At 46.9% G+C, this 19,184-nt stretch overlaps 1 protein-coding gene across 1 annotated transcript in view; it reads right to left on the minus strand.

The window, feature by feature from the left end:
* The window catches only part of LOC137344379 (annexin A10-like), a 67,887-nt gene that overhangs the window by 23,305 nt on the left and 25,398 nt on the right, over positions 1-19,184 (minus strand). The window contains exons 4-5 of the mRNA XM_068007314.1: positions 12,773-12,886; positions 10-100 (exon numbers count right to left, since the gene is read on the minus strand). Coding sequence (XP_067863415.1) covers positions 10-100; positions 12,773-12,886 — 205 coding nt within the window. The remainder of the gene's footprint in view (positions 1-9; positions 101-12,772; positions 12,887-19,184) is intronic.

Raw genomic sequence — 19,184 nt, forward strand, 5'->3', positions numbered from 1 at the left:
AAGTATTACGCGTCATGTAGACTTCATTGATCGCGTAGATCTCACTGTTTGTTCTTGAGGCAAGTATCTCAATTAGGCAGTTTTCATCTGTGCCTGCTCCCTGCATATAAAAGAATAAAGTAAAACAGTTCATAAAAACGACTGTCATGAATCCAATTAGATTAATCAGGTATTGAAACAAATGCAATTTATGCCATCAAAAGGCGAAAACACTAACAAATATTGCATTTTGTACTAGTGGCAGTAAAAAAAAATCTAATTTTATTTTGCATCTTAGCACTGGTATTAGGTTCATATGTGGCGTATTAGGAGGGGCACGGTGTTATGAATAATAATATCTTGAATATTAATAATGTACATGCCATGTTTTGGTTTTTCATAGTGCTTCTTAGATAAGTGTTTGAGTCAAGAAAAAAGTATTAATCATTTATATCAGGGCTGATTCTTGAGTAGATATATGAGGCCTACAACCTCAGTTCTGTTTTGTACTGGTCCAAATCCATCACTTCAATGTCACATGAGGTGCAAGTTCCAGTTTTACAATAATGCATGAAACATATTAACCTTGTTTGTGGTTTGATTGTGTAAAACTGTTCTGTGTAGCATAATTTCCATCTCCACGTCCATACTACATGGTTGACTCAATTTCCTCTGGCGTAGCACAGTTGGAAAAATAATTGGTATGCATGCAATGGTTCAAGAAGAAGGCTCACCAGGGATGGACAATAAATGTGGCATTGCCATCATCGCCTACATCCTGAGAACAGAATTAGGGTTGGAGTGCATGCCTGTAAAGGAACAGGCATGATTTTTCTCCATTGAAATAAATGGAGAAACATCAGGCAGGTTCCTCCACATGTGTGCACTCTAACCTACCTGATATTAGTTGCATTTCTCACATTGCAACAGTAACTACACTTCAAAAGTTCTTCATTGGTTGTAAAGCATTTTAGGATATCCTGAGGTTGTGAAAGGCGCTATATAATTGCTAGTCTTTCTTTCTTTCGGTGATTCAGTGTGTCCAGGCACAGACCCAGGAAAATCTCTTATCACATCCCAGGTGTACTTTGTATTAAAAGGGCATAATCATCTTAGAGGAATTTTTAGGTAGGCTGAGTTTCAAAATTTAAACTCCACGGGAAATGTTTGTACTGTGCCAGGTGCTGTATCTGCAACAACATGAACTTTGACAATGCAATTTTTATGTTATTATTCTGGTATGTTAACATTTTGAAAACAAACACATTTAGCAGAATACAGGATTGGCAAAAAAATCATATTAGCATATCAACACCTGCATAATTATGCATTTTCCTGTTGCCAAATCTAACAAATTACCTTGGATGACGTTGCCACTTTAAGATACAAGTATTATCTAAGCTGGCCTCAATCAATGGCAATCAACAAGTTGCTAATGTCGTAATGAGGAGAGGAAGTATATTCAAAATGGATGTGACCTTCAACCTAATGGAATTTAAAAATAATGATTTCCATGTTTTTCCACCTACCAATTAGATTTTTTTTTACCATCATCTTAAAAATTTAATTAGTGGCATTGAATTCACTGGGGCTGTCTGTCAAATTAGAATTTATTGCAGCAATGAGCCATGGAGCCAGGCTGAGAATATCAGCTCCGCAACATAACACAACAACTAATAACGTGAAATAGCTTTTCAAATCACTGTTCAGCTGCTGTACAGAATTAAAATGCACGGTTACTTGCTTTAGTTCCATAAATGATAACTAATCATACATTTTCAATCCGTACAACACAGCAGATGGGCTCTGATTTTCTGCTGTAACCTAACATCCTGCCAGACTGCATACTATTCATTGATCAAGAGAACCGGCAATTGCTCTGCAGCCGTCTACTAGCTGGGAAATGCACAAGACCAACCTAAGCCTTCGTATGGTGAAGTATCTGGGCTCTGCTAAGCACCTACCATTGAAGGAATGTGTATATAATTGCTGTGTTTCCTACATTACAACAATGCCCACACTTCAGAAAAGTACTTCATTAGCTGTAAAGTGCTTTGGGATGTCCTGAAAGGTGCTATATAACTTTCTTTGCTATATAGACCAAGAATATCTGTGATCCTGTTCTGATTAGTGTGGCAGAGTGGGAGTCAAGCTATGCCATTGTGTGGAGGTAGAAACATAGAAAATAGGAGCAGGAGTAGGCCATTCAGCTCTTCAAGCCTGCTCCATCATTCAATATGATCATGGCTGATCCACTAGCTCAATACCATATTCCCGCTCTCTCCCCATACCCCTTGATGCCTTTTGTGTCTAGAAATCTATTTAACTCCTTCTTAAATATATTCAGTGACTTGGTGTCCACAGCCTTCTGTGGTAGAGAATTCCATAGGTTCACCACCCTCTGAGTGAAGAAATTTCTGCTCATCTCAGTCCTAAATGTCCTACCCCGTATCCTGAGACTGTGACCCCTCATTCTAGACCCTCCAGCCAGGGGAAACATCCTCCCTGCATCCAGTCTGTCTAGCCCTGTCAGAATTTTATATGTTTTAATGAGATCCCCTCTCATTCTTCTAAACTCGAGCCCGTTGGAGTTTCTGGAGTCCAGAAATTACCATAAAAAAGGCGGGCATCTGTGTCAGTATGGGCACATTTTGGGTACCCCCTGGCGAGGTATGTATAATCCAGGGTTTGAAAGCAGCTTGGGGTGGAGCCCGTGGCCCCAGCTTAAAATGGAAAGCTCTATGAAGATCAGCCCCCTATATAAGAGGAATGATTTTATGGTGGCTGCCTGATGTGCCTGAGTGTTCCAGGCCAGGATTATAACCTGTAACATCCTGTGGGCCTCACTTACATCGCTTCATTGACCTTGATATGGGTATCCTGCTGGTGTCTAGGCAACTCGGGGCAGAGGAGGCAGGAGCAATGGGAAATCCAGTGCATGAAGTCATCCTGACTCCTTCTTAATGTCAGGTCATCTATGGGGCGAACGGAGCTTCTGCCTGCCCCAACCCTCAGTGAAAATTCCCTGTACATCACCTTCAGATCAGAGACCTGCCATTTTCTGATCCCACCCCACTTCTTGCCCTCATCTGTCCTCTCATACCCTAACACACACAGGACTACCAGAGCCTGGATACATTTCATGAATTAAGGAGGAATGGTGCAATAATTGCCTGGGAGAGCAGATGTCCTTAACAAAAAGTTGCATCAGAATCATAGAATACAGCACAGAAGGAGGCCATTTGGTCCATTGAGCCCATGCCGGCTCCTTATAAGAGCAACCCAGTTAGTTCCATTCCCCTGCTCTTTCCCCGTAGCCCTGCAATTTTTTTCCTTTCAAGTATTTATCCAATTCCTTTTTGAAAGCCATGATTGAATCTGCTTTCACCACCTTTTCAGGCAGCGCATTCCAGATCATAACTACTTGCTGCGTAAAAAAGTTTTTCCTCATGTTGCCTTTGGTTCTTTTGCCAATCACCTTAAATCTGTGACCTCTGGTTCTTGCCCCTTCTGCCAATGGGAACAGTTTCTCTTTATTTACTTTATCTAAACCCTTTATGATTTTGAACACTTCTATCAAATCTCCCCTTAACCTTCTCTGCTTTAAGAAGAACAACCCCAGCTTCTCCAGTCTATCCACATAACTGAAGTCCCTCATCCCTGGAACCATTCTAGTAAATCTTTTCTGCATGGTCTGTAAGGCTTCACACCCTTCCTAAAGTGCAGTGCCCAGAATTGGACACAATACTCCAGTTGTGGCCGAACCAGTGTTTTATAAACATAATTTCCTTGCTTTTGTCCTCTATGCCTCTATTTATAAAGCCCAGGATCCCGTATGCTTTTTTAACCGCTTTCTGAACCTGTCCTGCCACCTTCAAAGATTTGTGCACATATACCCCCAGGTCTCTCTATTCCTGCATCCCCTTTAGAGTTGTGCTCTCTAGTTTATATTGCCTCTCCTCATTCTTCCTGCCAAAATGTATCACTTTGCACTTCTCTGCGTTAAATTTCATCTGCCACATGTCCGTCCATTCCACCAGCCTGTCTGTCCTCTTGAAGTCTATTACTATCCTTTTCACTGTTTACTACAATTCCAAGTTTTGGGTCATCTGCAAATTTTGAAATTGTGTCCTGTACACCCAATATATATCGAAAGAGCAGTGGCCCTAGTACCGAACCCTGGGGAACCCCACTGTACACCTCACTCCAGTCCAAAAAACAACCATGCACCACTACTTTTTGTTTCATCACTTAGCCAATTTTGCATCCATGCTGCCACTGCCCCCTTTATTCCATGGGCTTCAATTTTGATGACAAGCCTATTATGTGGCACTTTATCAAACTCCTTTTGAAAGTCCATTTACACCACATCAACTGCATTGCCTTCATCAACCTTCTCTGTTACTTCATCAAAAAACTCAATCAAGTTAGTTAAACATGATTTGCCTTTAACAAATCCATGCTGGCTTTCCTTTATTAATCCAGACTTGTCCAAGTGACTATTCATTTTGTCCCCGATTATCATTTCTAAAAGCTTCCCCACCACCGAGGTTAAACTGACTGGCCTGTAGTTGCCAGATTTATCCTTACACCCTTTTTTCAACAAGGATGTAACATTTGCAACTCTCCAGTCCTCTGGCACCACCCCCATATTTAAGGAAGATTGGAAGATTATGGCCAGCACCTCTGCAATTTCCATCCTTACTTCCCTCAGCAACCTAGGATGCATCCCATCCAGACTGGGTGACGTATCTACTTTAAGTACAGCCAACCTTTCTAGTACCTCCTATTTATCAATTTTTAGCCCATCCTGTAGCTCAACTACCTCCTCTTTTACTGTGACTTTGGCAGCATCTTCTTCCTTGGTAAAGATAGATGCAAAATACTCATTTAGTACCTCAGCCATGCCCTCTGCGTAGATCTCCTTTTTGGTCCCTAATCAGCCCCACCCCTTCTCTTACTCCCCGTTTACTATTTATATGCCTATAGAAGACATTTGGATTCACTTTTATGTTAGCCACCAGTCTATTCTCATATTCTCTTTGCCGCTCTTATTTCCTTTTTCACTACTCCTCTGTACTTTCTATGTTCAGCCTAGTTCTCACTTGTATTACCAATCTGACATCTGTCATACGCCCCCTTTTTCTGCTTCATCTTACTCTCTATCTCCTTGGTCATCCAGGGAGTTCAGGCTTTGGTTGCCCTACCTTTCCCCCTCGTGGAAATGTACCTAGACTGTACCTGAACCATCTCCTCCTTAAAGGCTGCCCATTGTTTGATTACAGTTTTGCCTGCCAATCTTTGATTCCAATTTACCTGGGCCAGACGCTTTCTCAACCCACTGATTACCATCCCAGTCTATATTAGGATAGTTGAAGTCCTCCATTATCACTAGTCTATAATTCTTGCACCTCTCTGTAATTTCCCTGCAAATTTGCTCCTCTATATCCTTCCTACTATTTGTTGGCCCGTAGAATACACCCAGTAGTATAATGGCACCTCCATTGTTTCTTAACTATAACCAAATAGATTCTGAACTTGACCCCTCATGGACATCCTCTCTGCAGCACTACAATATTCTCCTTAATCAATACTGCCACCCTCCCTCCTTTTTTTCCTTTCCTATCTTTCCCGAACACCTTGTATTCAGGAATATTTAGTACCCAATCCTGCCCTTTTTTGAACCAGGTGACCATTATCGCCACTACATTATATTCCCACGTGGCTATTTGTACCTGCAGCTCAACAACCTTATTTACTACGCTTTGTGCATTTACACACTTGCACTCTAAACCTATCTTAGACCTTCTTGTATTCTCTCAGTCTGATCCCGCCTAATACTGTACTATTTCTTACTCTAGTGCTATCTTTCTCTCCCAATCCTTTGTGCACCTTGTTTCTCCTTCCTAATCCTACATCCTGGTGCCCATCCCCCTGGCAAATTAGTTTAAACCCTCCCACACAGCACGAGTGAACCTCCCCCCGAGGACATTGGTTCCAGCTCTGTTGAAGTGCAACCCGTCCATTTTGAACAGGTCCCTCCTGCTCCAGAACTGGTCCCAATGCTCCAAGAATCTGAAGCCCTCCCTCTTGTACCATTTCTCTAGCCACATATTAGCTTGCTTTATCTTCCTATTTCTGTATTCACTAGCGTGTGGCACTGGGAGATTACTACCTTTGAGGTCCTGCTTTTTAACTTCCTCCCTAGCTCCTGAAACTCTGACCACAGGACCTCATCCCTTTTCTTTCCTGTCATTGGTACTCATATGGGCCACGGCTTCTGGCTGTTGTCATCCCCCCTGCAGAATGTTCTGCACACTCTCCCTGATATCCTTTACCCTGGCACCAAGGAGGCAACGCACCATGTGGGACTCACATCGGCGGTCACAGAAACGCCTGTCTGTCCCCCTTACTATGGAATCCCCTACGACTGCCGCATTCCTACATTTCACTGTGCCCCTCCTTGTGCAGTCCCTTGCCCCATGGTGCCACACTCAGGACTGCACTCCTTCAAGGTGTCGCCGCCCTCACTGGTATTCAATGCTGAATACCGGTTTGAGTGTGCCACACACCCAGAAGATTCCTGCACTGCCTGCCTCTTCCTACCCTTTCGGATGGCCACCCACTTAGTATCTCAAACTCTCTGTGGCTGCGGGGTGACCACCTCCTGAAATGGACAATCCAGAAAACCTTCAACCTCCCTCATGCTCTGCAGTGACCCCAGCTGCCCTTTGAACTCATAAACCCTCAGCTTGAGCTCGAGCAGCTGGAGGCATTTCCTGCACGTGTGGCCGTCTAGGACACATGAAGTGTCCTGAAGTTCCCACATGGTGCAGGAATTGCAGGCAATGGGTTTCAGCTGCCTGTCCATTATATTTAGAAACCATTTTTTTCCAAACTCCCTTTAGCTAGTCGATTATTGTTAACTTACTGTTTATTTACCTCGATTAACCTCCCCTTTTATTCCTGGTCTCTCAGAGCTCCTCCTCTCTGTTCACTGTGACGTCACTGTGATGTCACTCTCTCTGTTCTTAGTGAATGGGGCTGATACCTGGGGCTCCTCCCCGGTGCTCAACACCACTTCTCTCCCCTCTCCTCTCCCACTCCAATACTGATACCTGGGGCTCCTCCCCGGTGCTCAACACCACTTCTCTCCCCTCTCCTCTCCCACTCCAATACTGATACCTGGGGCTCCTCCCCGGTGCTCAACACCACTTCTCTCCCCTCTCCTCTCCCACTCCAATACTGATACCTGGGGCTCCTCCCCGGTGCTCAACACCACTTCTCTCCCCTCTCCTCTCCCACTCCAATACTGATACCTGGGGCTCCTCCCCGGTGCTCAACACCACTTCTCTCCCCTCTCCTCTCCCACTCCAATACTGATACCTGGGGCTCCTCCCCGGTGCTCAACACCACTTCTCTCCCCTCTCCTCTCCCACTCCAATACTGATACCTGGGGCTCCTCCCCGGTGCTCAACACCACTTCTCTCCCCTCTCCTCTCCCACTCCAATACTGATACCTGGGGCTCCTCCCCGGTGCTCAACACCACTTCTCTCCCCTCTCCTCTCCCACTCCAATACTGATACCTGGGGCTCCTCCCCGGTGCTCAACACCACTTCTCTCCCCTCTCCTCTCCCACTCCAATACTGATACCTGGGGCTCCTCCCCGGTGCTCAACACCACTTCTCTCCCCTCTCCTCTCCCACTCCAATACTGATACCTGGGGCTCCTCCCCGGTGCTCAACACCACTTCTCTCCCCTCTCCTCTCCCACTCCAATACTGATACCTGGGGCTCCTCCCCGGTGCTCAACACCACTTCTCTCCCCTCTCCTCTCCCACTCCAATACTGATACCTGGGGCTCCTCCCCTGGTGCTCAACACCACTTCTCTCCCCTCTCCTCTCCCACTCCAATACTGATACCTGGGGCTCCTCCCCGGTGCTCAACACCACTTCTCTCCCCTCTCCTCTCCCACTCCAATACTGATACCTGGGGCTCCTCCCCGGTGCTCAACACCACTTCTCTCCCCTCTCCTCTCCCACTCCAATACTGATACCTGGGGCTCCTCCCCGGTGCTCAACACCACTTCTCTCCCCTCTCCTCTCCCACTCCAATACTGATACCTGGGGCTCCTCCCCGGTGCTCAACACCACTTCTCTCCCCTCTCCTCTCCCACTCCAATACTGATACCTGGGGCTCCTCCCCGGTGCTCAACACCACTTCTCTCCCCTCTCCTCTCCCACTCCAATACTGATACCTGGGGCTCCTCCCCGGTGCTCAACACCACTTCTCTCCCCTCTCCTCTCCCACTCCAATACTGATACCTGGGGCTCCTCCCCGGTGCTCAACACCACTTCTCTCCCCTCTCCTCTCCCACTCCAATACTGATACCTGGGGCTCCTCCCCGGTGCTCAACACCACTTCTCTCCCCTCTCCTCTCCCACTCCAATACTGATACCTGGGGCTCCTCCCCGGTGCTCAACACCACTTCTCTCCCCTCTCCTCTCCCACTCCAATACTGATACCTGGGGCTCCTCCCCTGGTGCTCAACACCACTTCTCTCCCCTCTCCTCTCCCACTCCAATACTGATACCTGGGGCTCCTCCCCGGTGCTCAACACCACTTCTCTCCCCTCTCCTCTCCCACTCCAATACTGATACCTGGGGCTCCTCCCCGGTGCTCAACACCACTTCTCTCCCCTCTCCTCTCCCACTCCAATACTGATACCTGGGGCTCCTCCCCGGTGCTCAACACCACTTCTCTCCCCTCTCCTCTCCCACTCCAATACTGATACCTGGGGCTCCTCCCCGGTGCTCAACACCACTTCTCTCCCCTCTCCTCTCCCACTCCAATACTGATACCTGGGGCTCCTCCCCGGTGCTCAACACCACTTCTCTCCCCTCTCCTCTCCCGCTCCAATACTGATACCTGGGGCTCCTCCCCGGTGCTCAACACCACTTCTCTCCCCTCTCCTCTCCCACTCCAATACTGATACCTGGGGCTCCTCCCCGGTGCTCAACACCACTTCTCTCCCCTCTCCTCTCCCACTCCAATACTGATACCTGGGGCTCCTCCCCGGTGCTCAACACCACTTCTCTCCCCTCTCCTCTCCCACTCCAATACTGATACCTGGGGCTCCTCCCCGGTGCTCAACACCACTTCTCTCCCCTCTCCTCTCCCACTCCAATACTGATACCTGGGGCTCCTCCCCGGTGCTCAACACCACTTCTCTCCCCTCTCCTCTCCCACTCCAATACTGATACCTGGGGCTCCTCCCCGGTGCTCAACACCACTTCTCTCCCCTCTCCTCTCCCACTCCAATACTGATACCTGGGGCTCCTCCCCGGTGCTCAACACCACTTCTCTCCCCTCTCCTCTCCCACTCCAATACTGATACCTGGGGCTCCTCCCCGGTGCTCAACACCACTTCTCTCCCCTCTCCTCTCCCACTCCAATACTGATACCTGGGGCTCCTCCCCGGTGCTCAACACCACTTCTCTCCCCTCTCCTCTCCCACTCCAATACTGATACCTGGGGCTCCTCCCCGGTGCTCAACACCACTTCTCTCCCCTCTCCTCTCCCACTCCAATACTGATACCTGGGGCTCCTCCCCGGTGCTCAACACCACTTCTCTCCCCTCTCCTCTCCCACTCCAATACTGATACCTGGGGCTCCTCCCCTGGTGCTCAACACCACTTCTCTCCCCTCTCCTCTCCCACTCCAATACTGATACCTGGGGCTCCTCCCCGGTGCTCAACACCACTTCTCTCCCCTCTCCTCTCCCACTCCAATACTGATACCTGGGGCTCCTCCCCGGTGCTCAACACCACTTCTCTCCCCTCTCCTCTCCCACTCCAATACTGATACCTGGGGCTCCTCCCCGGTGCTCAACACCACTTCTCTCCCCTCTCCTCTCCCACTCCAATACTGATACCTGGGGCTCCTCCCCGGTGCTCAACACCACTTCTCTCCCCTCTCCTCTCCCACTCCAATACTGATACCTGGGGCTCCTCCCCGGTGCTCAACACCACTTCTCTCCCCTCTCCTCTCCCACTCCAATACTGATACCTGGGGCTCCTCCCCGGTGCTCAACACCACTTCTCTCCCCTCTCCTCTCCCGCTCCAATACTGATACCTGGGGCTCCTCCCCGGTGCTCAACACCACTTCTCTCCCCTCTCCTCTCCCGCTCCAATACTGATACCTGGGGCTCCTCCCCGGTGCTCAACACCACTTCTCTCCCCTCTCCTCTCCCGCTCCAATACTGATACCTGGGGCTCCTCCCCGGTGCTCAACACCACTTCTCTCCCCTCTCCTCTCCCACTCCAATACTGATACCTGGGGCTCCTCCCCGGTGCTCAACACCACTTCTCTCCCCTCTCCTCTCCCACTCCAATACTGATACCTGGGGCTCCTCCCCGGTGCTCAACACCACTTCTCTCCCCTCTCCTCTCCCACTCCAATACTGATACCTGGGGCTCCTCCCCGGTGCTCAACACCACTTCTCTCCCCTCTCCTCTCCCACTCCAATACTGATACCTGGGGCTCCTCCCCGGTGCTCAACACCACTTCTCTCCCCTCTCCTCTCCCACTCCAATACTGATACCTGGGGCTCCTCCCCGGTGCTCAACACCACTTCTCTCCCCTCTCCTCTCCCACTCCAATACTGATACCTGGGGCTCCTCCCCGGTGCTCAACACCACTTCTCTCCCCTCTCCTCTCCCACTCCAATACTGATACCTGGGGCTCCTCCCCGGTGCTCAACACCACTTCTCTCCCCTCTCCTCTCCCGCTCCAATACTGATACCTGGGGCTCCTCCCCGGTGCTCAACACCACTTCTCTCCCCTCTCCTCTCCCACTCCAATACTGATACCTGGGGCTCCTCCCCGGTGCTCAACACCACTTCTCTCCCCTCTCCTCTCCCACTCCAATACTGATACCTGGGGCTCCTCCCCGGTGCTCAACACCACTTCTCTCCCCTCTCCTCTCCCACTCCAATACTGATCCTGGGGCTCCTCCCCGGTGCTCAACACCACTTCTCTCCCCTCTCCTCTCCCACTCCAATACTGATACCTGGGGCTCCTCCCCGGTGCTCAACACCACTTCTCTCCCCTCTCCTCTCCCACTCCAATACTGATACCTGGGGCTCCTCCCCGGTGCTCAGCACCACTTCTCTCCCCTCTCCTCTCCCACTCCAATACTGATACCTGGGGCTCCTCCCCGGTGCTCAACACCACTTCTCTCCCCTCTCCTCTCCCGCTCCAATACTGATACCTGGGGCTCCTCCCCGGTGCTCAAAATCACTTCTCTCCCCTCTCCTCTCCCGCTCCAATACTGATACCTGGGGCTCCTCCCCGGTGCTCAACACCACTTCTCTCCCCTCTCCTCTCCCACTCCAACACTGATACCTGGGGCTCCTCCCCGGTGCTCAACACCACTTCTCTCTCCTCTCCTCTCCCACTCCAATACTGATACCTGGGGCTCCTCCCCAGTGCTCAACACCACTTCTCTCCACTACGCTCCTCTCCCACTCCAATACTGATACCTGGGGCTCCTCCCCAGTGCTCAGCATCACTTCTCTCCACTCCGCTCCTCTCCCGCTCCAATACTGATACCTGGGGCTCCTCCCCAGTGCTCAACACCTCTTCTCTCCCCTCTGCTCCTCTCCTGCTCCAATACTGATACCTGGGGCTCCTCCCCAGTGCTCAACACCACTTCTCTCCACCCCTCTCCTCTCCCACTCCAATACTGATCCTGGGGCTCCTCCCCAGTGCTCAACACCACTTCTCTCCACTCTGCTCCTCTCCTGCTCCAATACTGATCCTGGGGCTCCTCCCCAGTGCTCAACACCACTTCTCTCCCCTCTGCTCCTCTCCCGCTCCAATACTGATACCTGGGGCTCCTCCCCGGTTCTCAACACCACTTCTCTCCCCTCTGCTCCTCTCCCGCTCCAATACTGATCCTGGGGCTCCTCCCCAGTGCTCAACACCACTTCTCTCCCCTCTGCTCCTCTCCCACTCCAATACTGATACCTGGGGCTCCTCCCCGGTGCTCAGCACCACTTCTCTCCACTCCGCTCCTCTCCCGCTCCTGTACTGATACCTGGGGCTCCTCCCCTGGTGCTCAGCACCACTCCTCTTGTCTAAATTATCTATTTATTTATTTATAATTACTTTTTAGCCTGTTTTGTTTTGTTTTCACTTCTTAAAAAAAACGTAGCACCTCCTTCCCACCTAATTCTCAATCTCACCAAATTCTCAAGTGCCCACTCAGTTCACGATCCACTCTCTTCACAATCCACTCTGTGCTTCAGCAGATAACCTTCATACTCCATTTGAGAACAGCAGTTACAACTGCTGAATCAGCTTCAGGCTCACAGTAATTATCCTCTATTCAGGCAATCATTTACAGCTGATTGACTGTTAACTGTTAACTGTTACTGACTTGCAGTTTCTTCTAAAGTTTTAAAGTTCTAAGTTAAATTTTAAACTAAATTTTAATTTCAATTCACCCACTTCTTTACCAGAGTCCCAATCTCACCAAATTCTCAAGTTCCCATTTGGGTCACAATCCACTTTCTTCGCTATGCCCACTCTGTGCTTCAGCCCAGAGGAAAATATTTAAAGGGTATCAATATTTTTGGAATAGGAAAAGTTTGTTATTGTAATTAAAAGCAAAGTTATTGTTCTGTCATAATTAATCAATAAATAATTTGTTTTAAGAAGGAGCATACAACAACAGTGCTATTCATGTTTCCATTTGATGAAAATGTAACAAAGCATTTATACAGTACCTTCATGGCATGCCTCAGTTCATGAGCATCAAAGAAGATCGGTGGATACATCAGCCCTACCATTACTTCTTTGAAATGGTCAGACAATTTCTCCTTAAGGTCAGTGACCAGATCCTGTATTAGAAAGAAGATATATTCATTCAGGAGCGACATGCAGTTCCAGTTTAATCTGTCAATAACCTGATGCCTATTCTCACTCTGCCAAAGTATTTTATAGATTTTAGAGAAAAATCTAGCAAACTTTAAATTGCACTTTAAAATGAATAAATATTACATGAATTTTAGGCTAATAAGACTAATATTAAAAGTATGTTACACTAAGAAAATTGCAGTGATTTACCTAATCATAGAATTATGCTGCTTTTATACTGCAGTACTGATCCAACAGTTTCTGGCAATGTTGAACCAATAACATGATGGCGTCAAAATGCCAAAAAAAAGCTGCCCAGGCAGGGTGGAATTTGCATGAGCAAGATCACCTCTAAAAAGTAGTCATTGTTTTACTTTGTACCTGGAACTGTATGACTAATACTGGCCAGGACAACACTTTTTAAGTTATCTTTTGTTTCATTAGACAAATTCTGATGGTACAGATAATGATATTATTAAAGGAGCTGATCCATCAACTCTTCTCAATTGGTAGAAGTAGACTTGACTCAAAGACAGGCAAATAGTGCTCCAATTTAACGTATGTGTGGAACTCTGCCTCTCCCCACTCTACAGCGATGGAGGTGGGCCACGTAATCACTGCTGCGTTAGGAGGTGCAGTATAAAGACAGCATTAGCTACAGAATAACAGTTGGTTCCAATCAGGTCAGATTGCAGCAACTTCTGATATATTCCATTATATGACATATGATGAAGAGTGAACTAAAAAATATAGTAGCACCTTCCAGAAATCTACAAAACTGCCCTAGGAACAGCAAATTATAATCAACTCTAGTCTTCCCATTTCTGTGTGCTCCACAATTTGTCATTGCTTCACACATTGAAAGGTCATAACACAGAATGAAAGCTCACTACTACTTTCCTGATATATCTTTAATGAATTTCACAAAAAAAACTTAAGCTTCATGTGAGCTGGAATTTATTGAAATTGATGAAAATTTGATAACTTGACTTTATACAGCATTATCTTAGACAGATGAAACAAGTGCTAGAATTTTAATTTTTGCTTCATATTTCCTTTAGTTATCTTGGCTTAGTTTAGCAGTCTCACCTCTGGGTTTTTAAAAAAATCATTCATGGGATGTGGGTGTTGCTGGCAAGGCCAACATTTATTGCCCTTGAAAAAGTGGTAGTAAGCCACCTTCTTGACTGAATGGCTTGCTGGGCCATTTCAGAGGGCAATTAAGAATCAACCACATTGTTGTGGGTCTGGAGTCATATAGGCCAGACCAGGTTTCCTTCCAGTAAGGGACATTAATAAACCAGATGGGTTTTTTGATAGGCCACCATTATAGGTGCTAATTTTTTTTGTCCAGATTTGATTTAATTAATTGAATTTAAATTCCCCAGCTACCATGGTAGGATTTGAACTCATAATTACTAATCCAGTAACATACCACTATGCTATCATACACCTCTAGGTAAGAAGGTTGTGGGTTAAATTATGTTACCAGGGTTTGAGCTGATAATGTAGGTCAACAATCCAGTGGAGTACTGAGGTGCTATATTGTTGGAGGTGCTGTATTTTGTATTACCTGTTTTGATTATTCAGATAGATGACAAAGATCCCATGACACTATTTGAAGAAGAGCCTACAGGTGTTCTGGTATCCTGGCTAACATTACTCCTTCAGCCAATACCACAATAAAATATGGGACTTTGTTGGTGGAGAATGGCAGCTGTGTTTGCCTATATAACAATAATCTCTGTACTTCAAAATAATTTATTGCATTTTATATGAATAAATTTATGTTATCTATTATATATTAAAAATGGTGAGTTGCTTCAACGTTCCATAGGTATTGCAATTCCAGATGTTATTATGAGCTAACATTATGTGAAAGAGTCACTGAAAGAAAAAATGCCGAACCCACCTTTGGAACCCATAAGGACAAGTTAAATTAAAAGTTTCAGTAAAAAAATAGAAAACGCATGAAAAATTTACGCAGGATGGGCAAATATCAATAGGAATCAAAAAGTCAGCATTAGAAATAAGGAGAAAGCCCCCCCTAAGGCCAACCGCAGCTGAACGCGACGTCAGAAAAGACAGGTAAATGAGGAAGCAAATCCCAAATGAATTAAATGAATCTCGAGATTCATCAGCACCCAGCAGGAAAGTGAGTGAAGAGTGCAAATGAGCCAAATTGAATTGCAGGAAATGCTCACTGGCCTCTGAATCTCACATCCCCAAAAATGAAGAAATGGCCTAAAAGCTTAAACTTTGCATGGAACGAACAAGAATCCTAAGCAAACAGATAATCCTAACTGGACTGCAATATACCCCAATTGGTGTAAATATCAGCCTTCCACCCCCAGAACAAATTCCTGCATGCCCACCTTCACGTAGGCAAGCAAATCACCAGCTACTCCCACCCCTGCTGAGGCACAAATCGCTGGCTGAAATCTTCCTATCGCTGAGGCACAAATCACCAGCTAAACCCCTCGCCCAGGCTGAGGCACAATCTGGCATCCCCCTCCCCCGCCTAAGGCACAAATCGACACTTGACAACCCTCCCTTCACCTCCCTTTGCCTATTTTCTCCTACATTTCTCCTCCCTCACCTCACTCTCCCTTCCCTCTCCCCTTCCTCTCTCCAGCTCCCCTTCTGCCCTCCCTCTTCCCTCCACTACCCGACCCCTCCCTTCATTCCACACTCTCTTCCCTGCCTCTCATATCCCTCTCCTTCCCTTCCCTCTCTTCTGTTCCACCCTTTCCCCATTTCCTCCCTTCGTCTATTCCTCTCCTCCCCTCCTCTTCTGCCTTCCTATTCTCCTCTCCCCATCCTTCCCTTTCCCCCTTTAGTTTGCTCCAATTACTCTCCCCTCCCCTCTGGTCCTCCTCTTACCCTGACCTCCATTCTTCTTCTCTCTCCTCACTCTCCTCTCCTCCTAACTCAGTCCCCTTCTAATATCCTCACCCTCTCCCCTCCTCTCTCCATCTCTGCCCTTCCCCTTCCTTCCTCCTCTCCTATCCTCTCCACTTCTCGCCCTTTCCGTCCCCCTCCACTCCCCATCTCCCCATCTCGTATCTCCACCACTCCTCCTCTCCTCTCCCCTCACCCGCCCTCAGTTTCCCTCCCTTGTCCTCAACCTCCTCCCCTCCTCTTCCTCCTTTCTTCCCACTCCCCCATCCCCTCCTGAAAAGTGCCCCTCGTTTGACTCCCCATGTGCAATGCCACAGCAGATCGATTAGTTATCATGCATTTATTATGACTCATCTGTGGAAAATATATTGCATCTAACAGAATGGTGGGGTGAATAAATCTGCAGACATTTTTCAAAATGTACCTCAGTTCAGTTCAAATGAAGTAAAATTCAGGTCAGATTTCAAATAACAAGATAATGTAACTCAGCTATGGTGCTGATTAAGCTGGATCAGTATTGATTCAAAATATGCAGTGCTGTAGGTTCCTTATAAATGCAAGCAGGATCGTAAAGAATTCTTCCCTTCCAACGTATAGACACCCCTATTCACAATATTTACAATTATTTTAATTGGTATTCTATGACCAAGTACAGTATTTCACAAACAGAGAATAAAATTGTTTTTGCTTTTGCTAGCTATATATCTGTACAAATATCTACATATTAAAATCTTCATTTGTACACACTTTCCGTAAGTCTCACTTTATCTATCACATTTTATTGGGTCAAAGTAAAACTGCAGCAAATTAGAAGTGAAGAGATCAGGAATTTACAAATCAAAAGTGAGGAAAGTGGCTCATAAACTACCCGTGAGAAACTACTTATGAAAATAATCAATCCTGAATGATGAGCCAGAAGAACCTACCAGGAAAAAAGGTAAATCATTGATTTACTTAAAACAGTAAATAATCTAGGCTGGGACTTCAGTGCATTACTGAGGGAGTGCTGCACTATCAGAAGTGCAGCACTCCCTTCAGATGAGATGTTAAACCAAAGCCCCATCTGCCCTCTCAGGTGCCCTCCCCATGAACCTTCTCCTCCATTGCTAAACACCAGCAGATACCTACCTACTATCTGACTTATCATCTTGCAATTCATCCTCAGCTTTAAAAATATTAAACAACAATATTAAATAGATAGGTAAATTATTATGTACAAAACAAAAGTCACTTATTTTGAATTTAAGAATAGGTGTCAGCCTTGGTTCAGTGCTAGCACTCTTGCCTCTGAGTTAGAAGGTTGTGGTTCAAGTCCCACTCCAGAGTCGTGAAAACATAATCTAGGCTGATATTTCAGTGCAGTAGTGAGGGAGTGTGGTACTGTCTTTGAGATGAGATTGTTAAACTGAGGCCCCGTCTTCCCTCTTAGATGGATGTAAAAGACTATGTGGCACAATTTGAACAAGAGCAGGAGAGTTCTCCCTGTGTCCTGGCTAGCCCCTCAACCTATGACACTAAAACAGATTATTAGCTCATTAATCTCATCAGGACCTTGATGTGTACAAATTGGCTGCTGTATTTCCTTATGTTACAACAGTGTATACATTTCAAATTAATTGGCTATTAAGTGCATTGGGACATCCTGAGGTTGTGAAAGGTGCTATATAAATGCAATTATTTTCTTAATAACGGGCACTGGTATAGCTTTCACAGAAAAAAATAATGCAATCACCAACATCAGGAAGAAAACTCTCCAGTGGCTGGAGTCATACCTAGCACAAAGGAAGATGGTAGTGGTTGTTGGAGGCCAATCATCTCAGCCCAAGGATACTGCTGCAGGGGTTCCTCAGGGCAGTGTTCTAGGCCCAACCATCTTCAGCTTCTTCACCAATGACCTTCCTTCCATCATAAGGTCAGAAATGGGGATGTTCGCTGATGATTGCACAGTGTTCAGGTCCATTCCCAATCTCTCGGATAACAAAGCAGTCCGTGCCCGCATGCAGCAATACCTGGACAACATCCAGGCTTGGGCAGATAAGTGGCAAGTAACATTTGCGCCAGACAAGTACCAGGCAATGACCATCTCCAACAAGAGAGAGTCTAACCACCTCCCCTTGACATTCAATGCCATTACAATCGCCGAATCCCCCACCATCAACATCTTGGGGATCAGAAGCTTAACTGGACCAGCCATATAAATACTGTGGCTACAAGAGCAGGTCAGAGGCTGGGTATTCTGCAGTGAGTGACTCACCTCCTAACTCCCCAAAGCCTTTCCACCATCTGCAAGGCACAAGTCAAGAGTGTGATGGAATACTCTCCACTTGCCTGGATGAGTGCAGCTCCAACAACACTCAAGAAGCTCGACACCATCCAGAACAAAGCAGCCCGCTTAATTGGCACCCCATACACCACCCTAAGCATTCACGCCCTTCACCACCGGCGGACAGTGGCTGCAGTGTGTACCATCCACAGGATGCACTGCAGCAACTCGCCAAGGCTTCTTCGACAGCACCTCCCAAACCCCCGACCTCTACCACCTAGAAGGGCAAGGGCAGCAGGCACATGGGAACAACACCACCTGCATGTTCTCCTCCAAGTCACACACCATCCCGACTTGGAAATATATCGCCGTTCCTTCATCGTCGCTGGGTCAAAATCCTGGAAATCCCTTCCTAACAGTACTGTGGGAGAAGCTTCACCACACGGACTGCAGCGGTTCAAGAAGGCGGCTCACCACCACCTTCTCAAGGGCAATTAGGGATGGGCAATAAATGCTGGCCCTGCCAGCGACGCCCACATCCCATGAACAAATAAAAAAAAACACACAGTAAAAATCCCAGAATACCATGTAATAAAAAAAGCAGAATTTGACTTTTGAACCAATGTGAATCAATGGCCTCAATTACGTGTTGCATAGTATAAAACCCTATTATTACAAAGCAGAGTATCTGCTGACTCACCATGAGAAACACAACAGGATATTTGCCATTTACTATAATAAATAATATTAAAGGTAAAAATTCTACACTTATTGTCAGTGGTTGAAACCTTGAATATAATAATTCTGCTCCATTTGAAAATGAGAAGAGATTACTTCTCCTGTGTTTTTTTATGTAACAATTAACCATTTCCCTGTTTTCTTTCCAGTTCTTATGGTACACAGTAATCTCCAAGTGACACAATGGCCTCGATATTAAAGCCCCCACGACTGGCGGATGTGGGTCAGGGCTTAAAGAGTTAAATACAGGGAGCGTGACCCCAATATGCTGTGGACACGCCCGCCGCCATACTTAAATTGGGATCCCATAGTGCAATTGGGAGCCCGATTTAAAATTGACCACACGTGTTTCCCAGGAGTCGGGAAGCTCGGCAGTGAAT

Source organism: Heptranchias perlo, chromosome 1, assembly GCF_035084215.1.
Source record: "Heptranchias perlo isolate sHepPer1 chromosome 1, sHepPer1.hap1, whole genome shotgun sequence".
Taxonomy (NCBI): Eukaryota; Metazoa; Chordata; class Chondrichthyes; order Hexanchiformes; family Hexanchidae; genus Heptranchias; species Heptranchias perlo.